Genomic DNA, 14,025 nt, shown 5'->3' with positions numbered 1-14,025 from the left:
AAACTGCTTTCTCACCTCCTCCTACCATTATCTTTTAATAAACCATGCATAGTTGAGTTGAGAACATTATCCAGTATAAATTACAACCAAGATGACAAGCCCCTCACAAGACTGTTTTAAATGCAAAAGCACAAAAGTGCCTTCTAAAAAGACCCAAAAACTATGACCACGGTGAGCTCAGCCACTCACTACCTTTCCTACCACCTCTCAGAGGAAATACAGCAGGGCCTGTGGGCAGAGTGCACTTTCAAATGAAGGAGTTGAGCATTTTTGAACTCTGGCCACACTTCAGAAGACTTCTCACTTGTAGTTTATATTAACAAAACAGGAAAGGTTAAAATCAGTTATCTTTCTACTAGGGTGCTATCAAAGAAAGACAATGAGAAACTGACCACATTACCACTAGGGAATACAGGGAGAGACTGGTGAAAATGGAAGACAACCCTGCCTGTCTATCAAGTTCTGACAGAGGAAGTGGTTTTTATTTGAAAATTAAGACTAAAACTAGGACCCATTTTAATACTGTCCACTAGATGTCTTGATTTCCAGACATATATGCAAACACCGCCAAGGCCCCAGGGATACCTTAACAGGTGAAAAGTGGAAGACATTGGGAGGCAGTGAATTTGGCAAGGCCATCTACCTGCATACTACTGATCAAGCTGCAGAAGTTGGGCATAGTAGTTCTGCCTTTAAGTCTCTGGAGGCAGAAGCAGGCAGATGGATGCTGAGTTCCAGGACAGCCAGGCTACATAAGAGAGAGACCCCATCTCCAAAAAACAAACAAGTAAACTTGCATAAACAGAAAAAAAAAAAAAACACAACCTTCACAAATCCAAAATGAGAAGGTGTCTATTAAAACATAAAAAAGTCCCAGAAGTCTTCAACATGGCTAGGAGTTCTGATAGCTCTAACCTCCTCCCTGTGTCTTCTCATCCTGCTCATCCTGAAAAACAGTCAAAGGGCAGCGTTCCCTAGGCTGTCCAGGACCCCTTGCCTATACCACTCTTCCCAGGTACCTAACATCTTCCCGGTCTTGACTGAAATACCACCTTTGTAGGAATGAAAAGATGCCTCCCCCCCCCACCCACCATTATCTTCTAAATACCATACAATTAACTTATGTATATCGTTTATTCGGTTTCTCATTTTACATAAGCTCCCGGGGAACACGATCTTTGTTCTGTTCACTGATACTTATCACAAGCGTTCAGAAGCGTACCTGGCACACAGTAGGTGCTCAGAAAGTATTTCCGGAATGAATGCACTTCTTGACTAAAACTGCACAGATTGGAAGGGGTGAGCGTGAAATGGGAAGAAGCGGGAAGAGGATTCTCTGGGGAGAGACCGAAAGAGGCCACGGCCGACCCACATTCTCTACAGCAGCTCCGATGGGAGGCAGTGCACCAAGTCCCGCCAGCGGCATCAAATGGCACTAAAGGCGGCAGGATCCGCGACAGACGAGCTCTCAAAATTCACGGAGAAAAGTCCAGAGCAGAGCAGTACCAGGCTGCGGGCTGCTGGAAGAACTCCGCAGGGGTCACGACCACGCAGCCCTTCGGATACCTGAGTCGCCCCGGCCGCAGGACCTCCCGGACTCCCGCTCCCGTCCATAGGCGCGGTGACGAGCGACAGGGCCCTGCCCCAGCACCTGCACCGCCAGCCGCAGGGGTCCGGGCCGCGTCCCTCCCGGAGGCCCCAGGGCATCCAGCCACCTCGCCCCGCCCGGCACCCGGGCAGGAAGCGCCCCTGCCCCGGCCGCTCCACCCGCCGCCGCGCTCGCCCCGCGCTCTCTCACCTCAGGGCGCACATACGATACGAAGGAAGGCTTGGGCGCCTTGGTGCCGCCGCCACCGCCGACTCCCCCTTTCCCCAGCATTCCCCCGCCTGGCGAAGCAGCGACGCGAGGCAGCAGAGGCGGCGGTTCAGCCTCGGGCTTCGGCAGCGGCGGCGGCCACCAGCACCAGCGGCCGGGGCTCCGCCCATCCCTAGGGCCGCGACGGCCGCGGTACAGCCCGCATCCGGCTCCGCCGCTGACACTGTTCGCTCCGCCCAGGTCGCGCGCCCCGCCTACCGACCGTGGGGCCCGCCCAAAGCCCCGGATCAGGCCACGCCCATTCTCTTGTTGGCCGGAACGTCCGAGCGCCTCTCCTGTTTGGCTATCGGAGGCAGAGCCCGCCCTCCGGGCGATCTGATTGGCACGGGGACCTACCTGATTTGCTCTGGCCAATCCTGAGAGCGTTCTCTCCGGGCTTCCCCACGATTGGACAGCGAAAACGTCGCCGTTTGTCCAATGATCCTGCGGTCACCAAGTCGTTGACTGACCAAGTCAGTCAGTTCTTCAAAGCTCCTGCTTTATTAATTTGCCAGCCGCTTTGAAGTTCAGCGTCCGAGAAGCTTGCTGAACAGGATCCCATCGTAGAAGCTTCAAATCCACATCGACGATGTTCAGACTTTAACTTTAGACAAAAGAGAGACACAGAGCAGACAGAAACTAAGTAGTAGACTGAAGTGACCATAAAGTGTTTTGTCACTCCAGAGGCAGAGGCAGGTGGATCTCTGTGAGTTCAAGATCAGCCTGGTCTACAAAAATAAGTTTCAGGACGGCCAGAGTTGTTACACAGAGAAACCCTGTTTCCCTATCAGAAATAAACAAAAAACCCACAAAATGTTTTGTCAACTTCAAACTTCTTTTGTTCGTTGCTTTGTTTCTAATTGGTAAGATATCAAAAGCCCTTAAGATTTATCTAGTCTCAAAAAATAAAAAGATTTATCTAGTCTCCCAAGTTATGGTCAAACTTCTAATTTTACGTCAAGATTGCAAATAAAACACACACAGTTCGTTTAAATTCCACCTTTGGGGCACCTGCCTCGCATGAGCAAGACCAAAGTGAATTCTGCCTCTGGAGTATTGCGTTAGACAGAAGACTGGATGCAGTTCGCTACAAGTCAATCTACTGGGACAAGCCAAAAAACATTTGCAGTTAAATTTTCAAGTGCCAGGCACCTTGCTGAGCATTAGTCTAACCAGTAGGCTTGGTTTGTTTGTTTGCTTGCTTTAAATCCCAGCTGAGTACGACTCCTTCCCAAAGCTCTCTGATATAAAATATAATTGAGAAAGTAAAGTGGGGGCGGCAGTGCACACCTGACATCGCAGCACCAAAGAGGCCAAACAATTAGATTATTAATTTGGACTCAGACTACTTTGGAAGTTTCAGGTCAACCTGGGCTACAAATAAGACCATCTCAAAAACTAGCAAAAGATTAACTGAATTCCTCCAGATCGGTTCCCAGGAAGAAGTCAAGGGGCCCCCAGTTCAGTTGTGAGAATTTACCAGAAAAATTCTATTGTTTTAGTTTTCAACATCTGGCACAATCCATGAACAGAAATACTGGCTTTTGATGGAAAGTTACCAAGCAAGTGTCCCTCCCTTCATGCCATCGTGCATTAAACTTTACATTATTACCCTGATCTTTAATATCTGCTGATAGTCAAGCCCAGTTGTAGTTTGATGCTGTAATTTTCACACTACCTCTAGAGCTATACACTTCTCAGGAATTAAAGCCAACAAATCAGAGTTTTTTAAATACCAAAAAGCCAGTTGATTTGCCATCTGCTGGATGTGCCCTCCCCTTCCCCTTTCCACTTCATATGTTAGAACATAATCCCATGTGATACTGTTAAGAGATGGGGCTTGAATTAAGTCTTGGAATGTCCTTGTTACAGAGATCAGAGGGTTCTGGTTAGCCTTTCCCCATAAAAGGGCTCAGCAAGAATGTGTCATTGTTGAACAGGGGCACTCCTCCCACTTTGGAATCTACTGATGCCTTGTTCTGGACTTCCCTAGCCTCCACAACAGTGAGGAGCAACTTTCTATTATCTATAAATTATCACCTGTGAAGTACTCTATTACAGCAGTAGGCAGAGACTCATGCTTCCAGAGTCAATTTTCACTCACTGATAAACACTGGGGGTTTTAAGTGTGTGTGTGTGTGTGTGTACTCATGTGTGGGTGCCCATGGGGATGTCTTGTATTCCCTGGGGCTGGAGTTACAGGCAGTTATAAAATACCCAGTGTTGGTACTTGGAGCCAAATTCAGGTCAAGAGCAAATGCTCCTAATTCCTGAGCCATCTCTCCAGCCCTGATAGGTAATCTTGATTGTCAACTCTGGAATCTGGAATGAACAACAGACACACCCATCAACAGGTCTCTGAGGGCATTTCCAGAAAGCCTCAACTCAGGCGAAAAAAACATCCCTCAAGAGCAGGCTGACCTCAGAGCAGGTGGCCCAAATATAAACACCCAGAGAATGTCAGTGCAGCTCCCTTGCCTGTCTTGGTTCTGACTGGAGAGTGTGGCTGACCTCGTAGCTGCAATTGTTGTCATCCTGCACTGACATCAGGTTCTAACCTGGACCTGTGGCTCTCCAGGAATCTCCCAGGCCTTCGGCACCACACTGGGACTGCTGAGGTGTGCAGCTCCTTGGATTGAGATGCTATCAAGGTTCTCAGCCTCTCCAGACAGCCATTGTTGGGCCACACAGTCCATATCAATTGTCAGCCTTCCTGGTAAATTCCCTTTTAGTATAATTGGTTCTACTTATCTAGTCCTACCTATCAGACATACTTTCTTTAATTAAGGGACAGTAAGAAAGGGAATAAGAGTGGAAAACAAACTAAAAACAGTTTCTATCTTGCCCTTATGGTTTTCCAGCTGCAAGCATAGTTTTATCTTTAGCGTGTGGGTCAAATCTCATGAGAAGAGTCATCCCCCCTAACTGAAAAACCCATCCTACTGAGGTCAAACTATTCTTTATCTATTGGTAAACAGCTGGGCCTGGAGACGACTCCGCAGATAAGAGCACTTGCTGCTCTTCCAGAGGACCCAGCACTTACATGGTATCTCACAACCACCTATAACTCCAGTTCTAGGGGATCCAATTGCATTTTCGGGCCATATAGGGCACAAACACACGCGTGGGATCCATCAAAACAGGTGGAGGCAAAACATTCATATAAAATTAAAAAATAAATATTTTTAAAGGAACACACAGATGGTAATTTGGAAATTGTCAAATGATTTTATTTTCATCTAAGAGTTAAAGGGTTAACCTTTTCTCCCCTTGTCATCCTAATTTCTCAGTGGCTTTGAAACAGGAACATATCTTAGCATGCCTAGCACTAAACACCTGACACATGCTCCTCCCAGATGGCACCACACTTGATTATGGCACACAGCTGCATGAAGCTTAGCCATTGACATTTCTTCCTCTCTGGAATTCCCTGATGCAGTCCATTTATGTCTCCTTCACATTCAGTAAATTCAGTAAATATTTGCACTTGAATGGGTGAAGTTGCTTTATGTGAACAACAGATCAGTAATCAAGGAAGCAAAATACACAAACGTTTCTGTATATATACATGTGTGTAGAGGCCAGGAGTCATTCTTGGGTGTTATTTGTTGGGTACCACCCACCTTGTTTTTAGAGACAGCATCTGTAACTGGCCTGGAGCTTGCCAAGTGGGCTGCATTAGCTGGCCAATGAGACCCAGGCTCCACCTGTCTCTGCCTCTTCTTTTTGCTGTTGCTGTTTTGTTTTTTTCTTTTTAACTTGTGTTCCTAACAATAATTTCTCCAACTGAATTAACTTCCCAGGCTTTGTGTGTATGATTTCGTGACCACTATCCACATTTCAACTTTACCAAATTGTCTGGTGTCTTCAGGCTTCTTTCTTTATCCTGGACGTTGAGGCAGGAAGATCACAAATTTAAAGACAGCTGTGTAACATAGCCAGACATAGCCAGCCAGCCACAGAGGGAGATTTCTTATCTTCTTGCTAGAACGAAGAGTTTTTCTACTCTCCTCTGGATATGATGAAGCATTTGACAGTCAGTAGGTGTCAGTGGCGAATGCCTTTAATCCCAGCATTCAGGAAGCAGAGGCAGGCAGATCTCTATGAGTTTGAGGCCAGCCTGGTCTACAGAGTGAGTTCTAGAATAGCCAGGGTTATACAAGGAAACCCTGTCTCAAAAAACCAAAAAGAAAATAAAAGAAGTAGTAGCAGCATTTGGATTCTTCATCTTAAAGCATTGTAATGAACATAGTGAAAAAGTACCTTTTAGTCAAGTAAAACTAGCTTAACCAGGAACCCCAGTACACCAGAACTCAGTGACACTGCTCACTCAAGATAACCAGACACAGTCCTGTAAGCTAGTGACAGTATATAAGCAGAGGTCAAGAGCAAACTGTGCTCTGCACATCTGGAGAGACATCACCTTGATCTGCCCCGTGGTTGCAGAGTCTCCCCCAGGATCCTGACCCTAGAGTCGGAGACTTCTGGTAGAGACTGGATCTGACCTTCAGCTAAGATATATGTCTTAGGCTTAGGACTAGAGTCAAGAATTTAGTGTGTGAACCTAGTGAGATGACCCTCAGCATAATAAAATATAACTTGTTATACTAACCATGGGTGTCTACCTTTTTGCTCATGACAGGACAGCCTACTGGAAATGTTTAATTTTTTAAAAATGTTTTCTGTTGTGCTGTCCAGGCTGGTCTCAAACTCCTTGGCTCAAGCCACCAACTTCTGCAATAGCTTAGACTACAGTAAGGGACCAACACACTCAGCTCAGTTTTTTGATCACAAAATATACAGCCTAAGCTGCTCATATGGTTAGAAGCCTAATGAGTCTCCTTATTGTATACTGCCTTCTTCAAGCCAGTGGCTTGTTTTATTCATTAAAAAAAGGTTGGCCAGTGGTCCATTGTGACTCACTCCAACCTGTCTAGTGCAGAGGATTCTTGAGAACAGTATGCTCTCCGTGTCCTTCACAACAAGGCCAACACTAGCCACTGAGTGCTACACTGCTAAGCAAATCCACAGCAAGGATCAGAGGCACAGGGGTTCTCACTAGCTGTGGATGTGAGGATAGATTGAAGAGGCAGGAGATGGCAATTCTATAGTCCCTATTAAACATTTTCTTCAATGTAGGCATTATAGCTCAGCTCAGATAGAAAGGTATCCTGGCAATTGGGAGCCAGGGAATACCACAAAGTCACACTGTAGGATACAAAGGACACCCTGGCCCTGAGACCAGAGCCAAAGAAATACACCCTGCCCCTAACCAACTCAAGATTTGGAATGTACCAGTTTTTGCGCATGAAAACCAACCAATCCTGGAGCACAAAATCTAACCCATCTCTGAGCTTGCTTTAAGCTCAGAGATCCTACTAATTCCCACCCTGAAAATCTTCACCCTGGAAAGCTCCATTCCTAAGAAACCCTATGTACACCCTGTTCAGTTTAGGACTACCTTTTTCCACCCTGGCAGAGGCAGCCACTCGACTAGATCCTTCCCAATAAATCTCGACTTTCTTTTGCCAGAGTGGAACAGAGCTGCAACAACTCTTGCCAGAGCCAGAGTGGAGCAGGAACCAACCAGAACTGTGATACTGTGGGTGGGGAAACTGTCTTGCTGGAGCATACTTGTTCTACCTCAGAGAAGCTGAGCAGCCCTGTAACACTTCTGAGCAAAGCTTTAACAACCTTGCTGTGGGGGATAGGGGAGCAAAGTTGTTATACTTGCATTAGGGAAACCTTTCCTAGAGCAAGGACCTAACACTTTGCTGGGGAAACTGTCATGCTGTCCACCCTACCCCACCCCCTCTGGATAACTTTCACTTCAAAGCTGTAGGTATTCCTTGGCTTCCAACTGCCAAGATACATTCCCTTCAGAGCTGCTTCCAACTGCCAAGATACTTTCCCTTCAGAGCTGTAACACTTACAGGTATTTCTTGGCTTTCCACTACCAGGATATCTTTTCCTCCAGAGCTGTAACACTTACAAACAGAGCACAACAAACCTCACGCAAGAGATTTATCGGGAGGGAAAAAACCAGGAGGGTGGCTGCTTCCGCTTAAGTGAAAAACAGCAGAGAACTGGCAGAAAGCAAGACTTTTATGGAGTTCCTTGGGGATGAAGGGTTTGGGAGAAATTTTTCAGGGTGAGCTTTCCAAGGTGGAGATTGGTGGAATTTCAAGTCCAAGAGATTGGGCTTTTTACTCTATAGGGTGGGGGCAGGGTCCAGCCGTGAGAGCAGTTAGAGTGTTGGAGGTCTTTGCGGGAGGGGTTAGCCACTCATGTGGCTTGAAGGGCTCACAATGAGGAGGTCGGGAAGGAGATGGTTCAGCAACTAAAAGAGCATTGCTGCTCTTGTAGAGGATCAGTGTTTGGTTCCCAATGGCCTTGCTGGGTAGCTTACAATAGCCTACAACTCCATTTCCAGGGAACCCAACACCCTCTTCTGGCCTCCATGAGCACCTGCACACACATGTGCACAATACATACACAGAAATACACAAACACATACACAAATGAAAAATAAACCTTTTACAAATTGTCTCAAGAACTTCAATTCTAAAAATGTCTTAAATAAATGATAATAATAAATGTGGTGGTGCTCTGGAGCCTGTCCTGGAACTTACTCTGTAGACCAGGCTGGCCTCAAACTTATAGAAACTCACCTGTCTTTGCCTCCTTAGTGCTGGGACTAAATGCGGGAGCCACCAATGCCTGGCTATCTGTTTGTTTTCTAATGGGAAAGAGAAAAAAAGAATTTGAATTTGGGGAGGTGGGGAGGATCTGGGAGGAATTGCTGGAGGCAAAACAACCAAAATATATTGTATGAAAAAAATGTATTTTCAGTAATATAAGCCATATAAGATTAGCCATTTTATAGTAATTCAAATAATTTGGATTTAAGTAAAAAGCAAGGGCCTTCATGAAGACACTTGTACTCTGTACGCATTAGCATAGATTAAGGAAATCAGGAGTTGCAGGTCTCTTGGCTAAATAGGGAATTTCAGCCAGTCTGGACTACCTGAGACAAGTGTCCCCTCAAAACCAACCAACAGCCAAACAAAAACAAAGAGCTATAACAATGTCTCACCACTTTCTGTCTCTGCTTGTCTAGGCATAGTTCCCCTAACCATCCTCTCCAACAAATCCCGTTCCCAGCGTCAACAGGGCTTATGACAGCTCCAAGTCCTTTCACCCTCCTGAGGTGTCTTTTTTCTTCTCTCCCTTCTCCTTTCCTCCATCTTATCATCAAGGTCTTACTACGTAACCCTGGATGGCTTGGACTGTAGCATGTAGATTAGCTAGCCTCAAACTTGCAGACCATCCTCCTGCTTCAGCTTTCTTCATCCTGCCCTGCTGAGGCTTCATGATCCTTCCGTCCAACACAGTCCTCACTGTATTGAATACTCCCTGAGAAGCCTTCTGAGGACGCTTCGGGATGAGGAAACTGCGCCCTCTACAGGACTGACTAAAACATGTTGTGCTAATCTGATAGACTGGACCAGGTCCTGCTGATTGCCTCCCAACTTGCTCAGTACCACACAATATCTCCTCTGAACACATCTGCTGTGGTGTAACCACATGAAACTTGTAGTACAAACTTAGCCTAGGTCAGCTTTAGGGCACCCCAGGAGTTACAGAACTGAACAGTCTTCACCCCAGCTTTCAGAGAAGGGTGTCACAAAGTGGAGTTGGAGCTCACTGGCATAAAGTCCTGAGTGTGACTCCCATAAACCAGCCATGATGGTGCAAGCTTGACCAGCTCGATGTCTGAGGGCATTCATGAGGCCAGGGTGGTGGAAACAGGAAGATCACCGGGACTTGCTGGCTTCCAACTTAGCTGAGAAAATCTGGCCCTGGGTTTTCTCCACCAAAGTGGAAAAAGCAGAGACTGGAAGAAAAGGACCCTCAGCCAGGTAGTGGTGGTATACTCCTTAATCCCAGCATTCTGGGGGCAGAGGCAGGAAGACCTCTGTGAATTCAAGGCCAGCCTGGTCTACAAAGCAAGGTCCAGAACAGCCAGGGCTACATAGACAGACATTGTCTCAAAAAGCCAAGGAAGAAGAGGGAGGCATGGAAGAAGGAAAGAGAGCGAGAGGAAGAGAAAGGAAGGAAAGGAAGGAAGGAAGAAGAAAAAGATACCTAAAGTTATTTGGCACACGAATACATAAATAAATAAATAAATAAATAAATAAATAAATAAATAAATTTTGGTCAGGGCTACACAGAGAAACCTTGTCTCGACCCCCACCCCACCAGCCTTAGCGCCATCTTCCTTGACTCCTGCTCCATGAGAGCAAAATGGAGGAAGAAGCAAAAACGCAAGCTGCAGAGGGCCAAAGTAAACCTTGGCTGGTCCACCCAGAGAGGCTGAGGAGCAGAAGTGAGGGATGCTGAAGGCTGGGACATGATGCTGGTACAAGCTGTTGGGCTGTGTGCTACTGTCGGCGTGAGTCTCTATGGACCTGGACCCTCACCATCTGCTCACAGAGACACCAACCTCCTCGGAGACTTGCCTGCCTTCCTTACAACCCAAACAGTCCCGCTGGCCCTGGCCCTGCAGCATTCTGGATTCAGCCTGTTCTCTTTGTGGCCTGTGTACAATAAACCATCTTTCTCGCTGTTTCAGAAGAATCGAGAGAGAGAGAGAGAGAGAGAGAGAGAGAGAGAGAGAGAGAGAGAGAGAGAGAGAGAGAGAGGACCTCTCCCCCCAAATCCCAAAATGTCTTTAAAATGCAAACAAAACTGATTAAAAAAAAAAAATCAATCTTCCCAGAATCCCACTGAAAGTCAAGACCACCTCAGGAGCCATTAAAGACAATGTGTATCTGAATAAAGGCAACTTTAATGTGAGTTCATTTTTAAGTCCTCCTGTGTTTTCTTCACCCTTCTGCCTGGACTAAATAGAAGCCGAGGTGATGGGAGATGTCATTCTGTATACGTTTCTCATACTGGTTAATGAATAAAGCACTGTTGGCCAATAGGAAAGCAAGATAGGCGGGACTAGGAGACAAGGAGGATTGGGGAAGTAGTAGGGAGGAGTCAGCATGGAGAGACTGGAGAGAGCAGACACTTGGCCTCACTCTTCGGTAAGATGAGACCACGTGGAAACACTTAGATTAATAGAAATGGGCTAATAATTAAGACAGAGCTAGTTGATAAGAAACTAGTAACAGGCCAACAGCATTATATCAAATACAGAGTCTTGGTGTGTTATTTGGGGCAGGCATGGCAATGGGACCAGCGGCGGGGGGGGGGGGAAGCTTACTTGTAACACTGGGGGGTACCCAGGACCCTGTCCAGTATGGAAGCATGGGGACACAGACCCAGGTGCTTGTTTGTTTCCTGGAAGGGGAAGTGCTCTATTCCCTGGATGCTCACTGGTGTGGGGGGGTCCCCATCACCCTTTTCTGTCCCAGTGAGCCCATGGGCTTGGTGAGCATGCCAAGGTACAACCAAGCCATCATCTTTTGGCTTATGCTGATTCCTTGAGTAGATGTGTCTATTTCTTGTTTCCTTAAGTAGGTGTGACCAGCAGATATGGTGACTCTCTTCCCTGATTACCTTCCTTGTCTCACTTGAGGACCATGGGACAACTAGGAAGACAGGCAAGTAACTGAAAACCATGTCACCCTTCCAAATCTTCTGTTGCCCACACAAACTCCCACACAGGGGAGCTGGGGTCAGGCCTCCTCTTCTCTTTCATGCCCCCAGTCCTGGGGGAAGGCTATGAGGCAAGTGGCAAATGCAGGGGCAGGGTCCACCCTCACTGTGTGCATGTATATGCACAAAGTGCACACAAAGGGAGAGCTGACAGGAGACAGCAGCCCGAAAAGCCTGTTCTTTTCATGGCTCTTTACTTAAATGTCTCTTGATTCCTTCCTGGATGATATAACTCAAGATCCTGTATCTGGCCAGGCGATGGCGGTGCTCGCCTTTGATCCTAGCACTAGGGAGGAAGAGGCAGGCATATCTCTGAGTTCGAGTCCAGCCTGGTCTACAGAGCAAGTTCCAGGACAAGCTCCAAAACAATACAGAAAAAGATCCTAGAAAGGCTGTACAGGAAGGAGGGGTCTCAAGTGATGAAGATTTGCACAATGTAGTGTTCTTATGTGTCATCCAATTACATGAATGCTGTCTAGCACAAGATAAAAATAAATGTAAGTGGTACGATGGGCCATGGGAAAATGAGGAACCAGTCATCCAGCTATCTATTCTCTTATTTGACAGAAGTTGGACCCAGAGAACCTATTTTCTCTTCCAAGTTAGAGACAGGGTTTCTCTGTATAGCAGGCTCACCTCAAACTCACAAAGATCTACTTTCCTCATGCCTTACAACTGCTGGGATCAAAGACTTGTGGCACTGTTGCTTGGCCTCTCTCTCAAGTTTTGTTTGAGAGTAGACACAAAATTTGCAAGTCTGAAAGCACAGTGGGAGGAAGAGCCAAGACGGTTTGGAGTTTAAAGATCCTAAAAGGAAGCACTGGCAGCTTCCGGGTCAGGAGAACCTTCTCGGGTAAAATGTCACATGTTGCCCTGACTCCTGGGGATTTGATCTTTGCTCAAAATGCAGTCAGGCCTGTTTTGAGTTTGGCTCACCATCCCACTTCTGAAAACTTTGTGAGCTTATTGTTCAGACAGTTGTAGAAGAACACAGTGGTCGAGGACACCCTCATATCCCCATTTCCTGTTAGAAAGTCACCTGTTCCAAGGTTGAAAATGCAATTTTTGGCAATTGGAATTGTCTTTTATCAGCCAACACTGAGAATCACTGAGCAGCAATGCAACCTCTCTGTGTTTTTAGCACACTAGCTTTTTGGGTGGAGGCCTGTTAATGATCAGCCACTTTCTGGCTCCTTACCTTTCTCCAGAACACTGAAGTCTATTCACCATTCATCCACCTGGCCTCAGGAACATGTTCTCAGGGCAGCCAAGGAAAGCAGGCAATGCTGAACTCTGCAAATATCTCACATAGGCCACAGAAATCAGAACAGGAAGAGCATGGGGGGGGGGGGGGCAAGTTTCCACTGCCTGTGAGGAATCAGCTGCAGAGGAAAGTTTGAAACCACATGCCATTGGAGAAGTAATCCATTCGTGTGTAGAAAGAAGGCTGTCTGCTCTGCTTTCTCTTGCTCTCATTTCAGTAAGGAAGCACTGTTCACCTTTTCCCACTTCAAAGAAGACGCCCCCCACCCAAAAAGACACACTTCACATAGGCCAAGAGGCCGGAAAGAGCAAATGTGTAGAGAGATGATGACAAGGACTTGGCTCAAGGTTACACTAGGGTTACACTGGGAGACACAGATGAAAGGACTAGTTTTAGACACATCTACAAGCCTTATAATATCATACAAGGAAGCCTGGGAGAGTGGTAACCATGTTCAGACGGGTACTTTCTCTGTAAGGGGCTCCTCTTGGCTGGCATCTGGAATTGCTCAGCCTTGGGGAGTTTGTGAATTCAAACACTCCCTGGAGCTGCAACATTTTACAGACCTGTAATGACTCTTGAGAGCATCCCACTGCTACTGAGAGTTTGAACCTCTTTGATTTACATCTGCAGCATGGCAACCTGTTTTGTTTTATCCCATTTTAAAGCTATTAGTCCCAACTTGTATACTTCATTGTCTGCTTACCTCATTCTTGGAGAGGACAAGAACCCACAAACTGTCCTCTGACTTCCACACACAGTAATAAAATAAATGTAAGGAATTAATAATTTTGCAAACTTACTGAATATACTTAATTCTTTAGGACAAAATCTTTGATGTACAGTTGGTGAGTCTAAGGCTCTCTGTATTAAAAAATAAAGATGCTACCTGAAGCTGAATATGGTAGTGTATGCCAGTTATGCCAGTACTTAGAAGGCTAAGGAATAAAGATCATGGGTTTGAGGCCACAGCTAGTTACAAAACAAATTCCAGGCATTATGCACTGGACAGTGAAACAGTCCAAAGGTACAGCTGTAAGAACTAAAATAAAGGTGATAATAGTAAGGTAGATTGAGCTGGTATTCATCAACTTTGGCCTGGTCTACAGAGTTCTGAGAGAGCCTCCAAAGCTACTGAGAAACAGTCTTGAAACACGAACAAAACAAAGAGATCTTGGTATTGATAGCTCAGACCTTAATATTTCCTTCTGTTTTTTTGAGATCACAGGCTCTCCAT

At 46.2% G+C, this 14,025-nt stretch overlaps 1 protein-coding gene across 2 annotated transcripts in view; it reads right to left on the bottom strand.

Moving 5' to 3' along the window:
• Mtmr12 (myotubularin related protein 12) overlaps positions 1-1,953 on the bottom strand; it is a 65,931-nt gene extending 63,978 nt beyond the window's left edge. Inside the window, exon 1 of one of the 2 annotated variants that reach the window (XM_051182568.1) lies at positions 1,799-1,953. In XM_051182568.1, coding sequence (XP_051038525.1) covers positions 1,799-1,879 — 81 coding nt within the window. In that variant the 5' untranslated portion in view covers positions 1,880-1,953. Of the gene's footprint in view, positions 1-1,506; positions 1,528-1,798 lie in introns of those variants that run through there. The other variant, XM_051182569.1, reaches the window with a different exon arrangement.
• Positions 1,954-14,025: the final 12,072 nt, after the last annotated feature.

Source organism: Phodopus roborovskii, unplaced genomic scaffold (genome assembly GCF_943737965.1).
Source record: "Phodopus roborovskii unplaced genomic scaffold, PHOROB, whole genome shotgun sequence".
Taxonomy (NCBI): Eukaryota; Metazoa; Chordata; class Mammalia; order Rodentia; family Cricetidae; genus Phodopus; species Phodopus roborovskii.
This window is presented reverse-complemented; position numbering and strand designations above follow the sequence as displayed.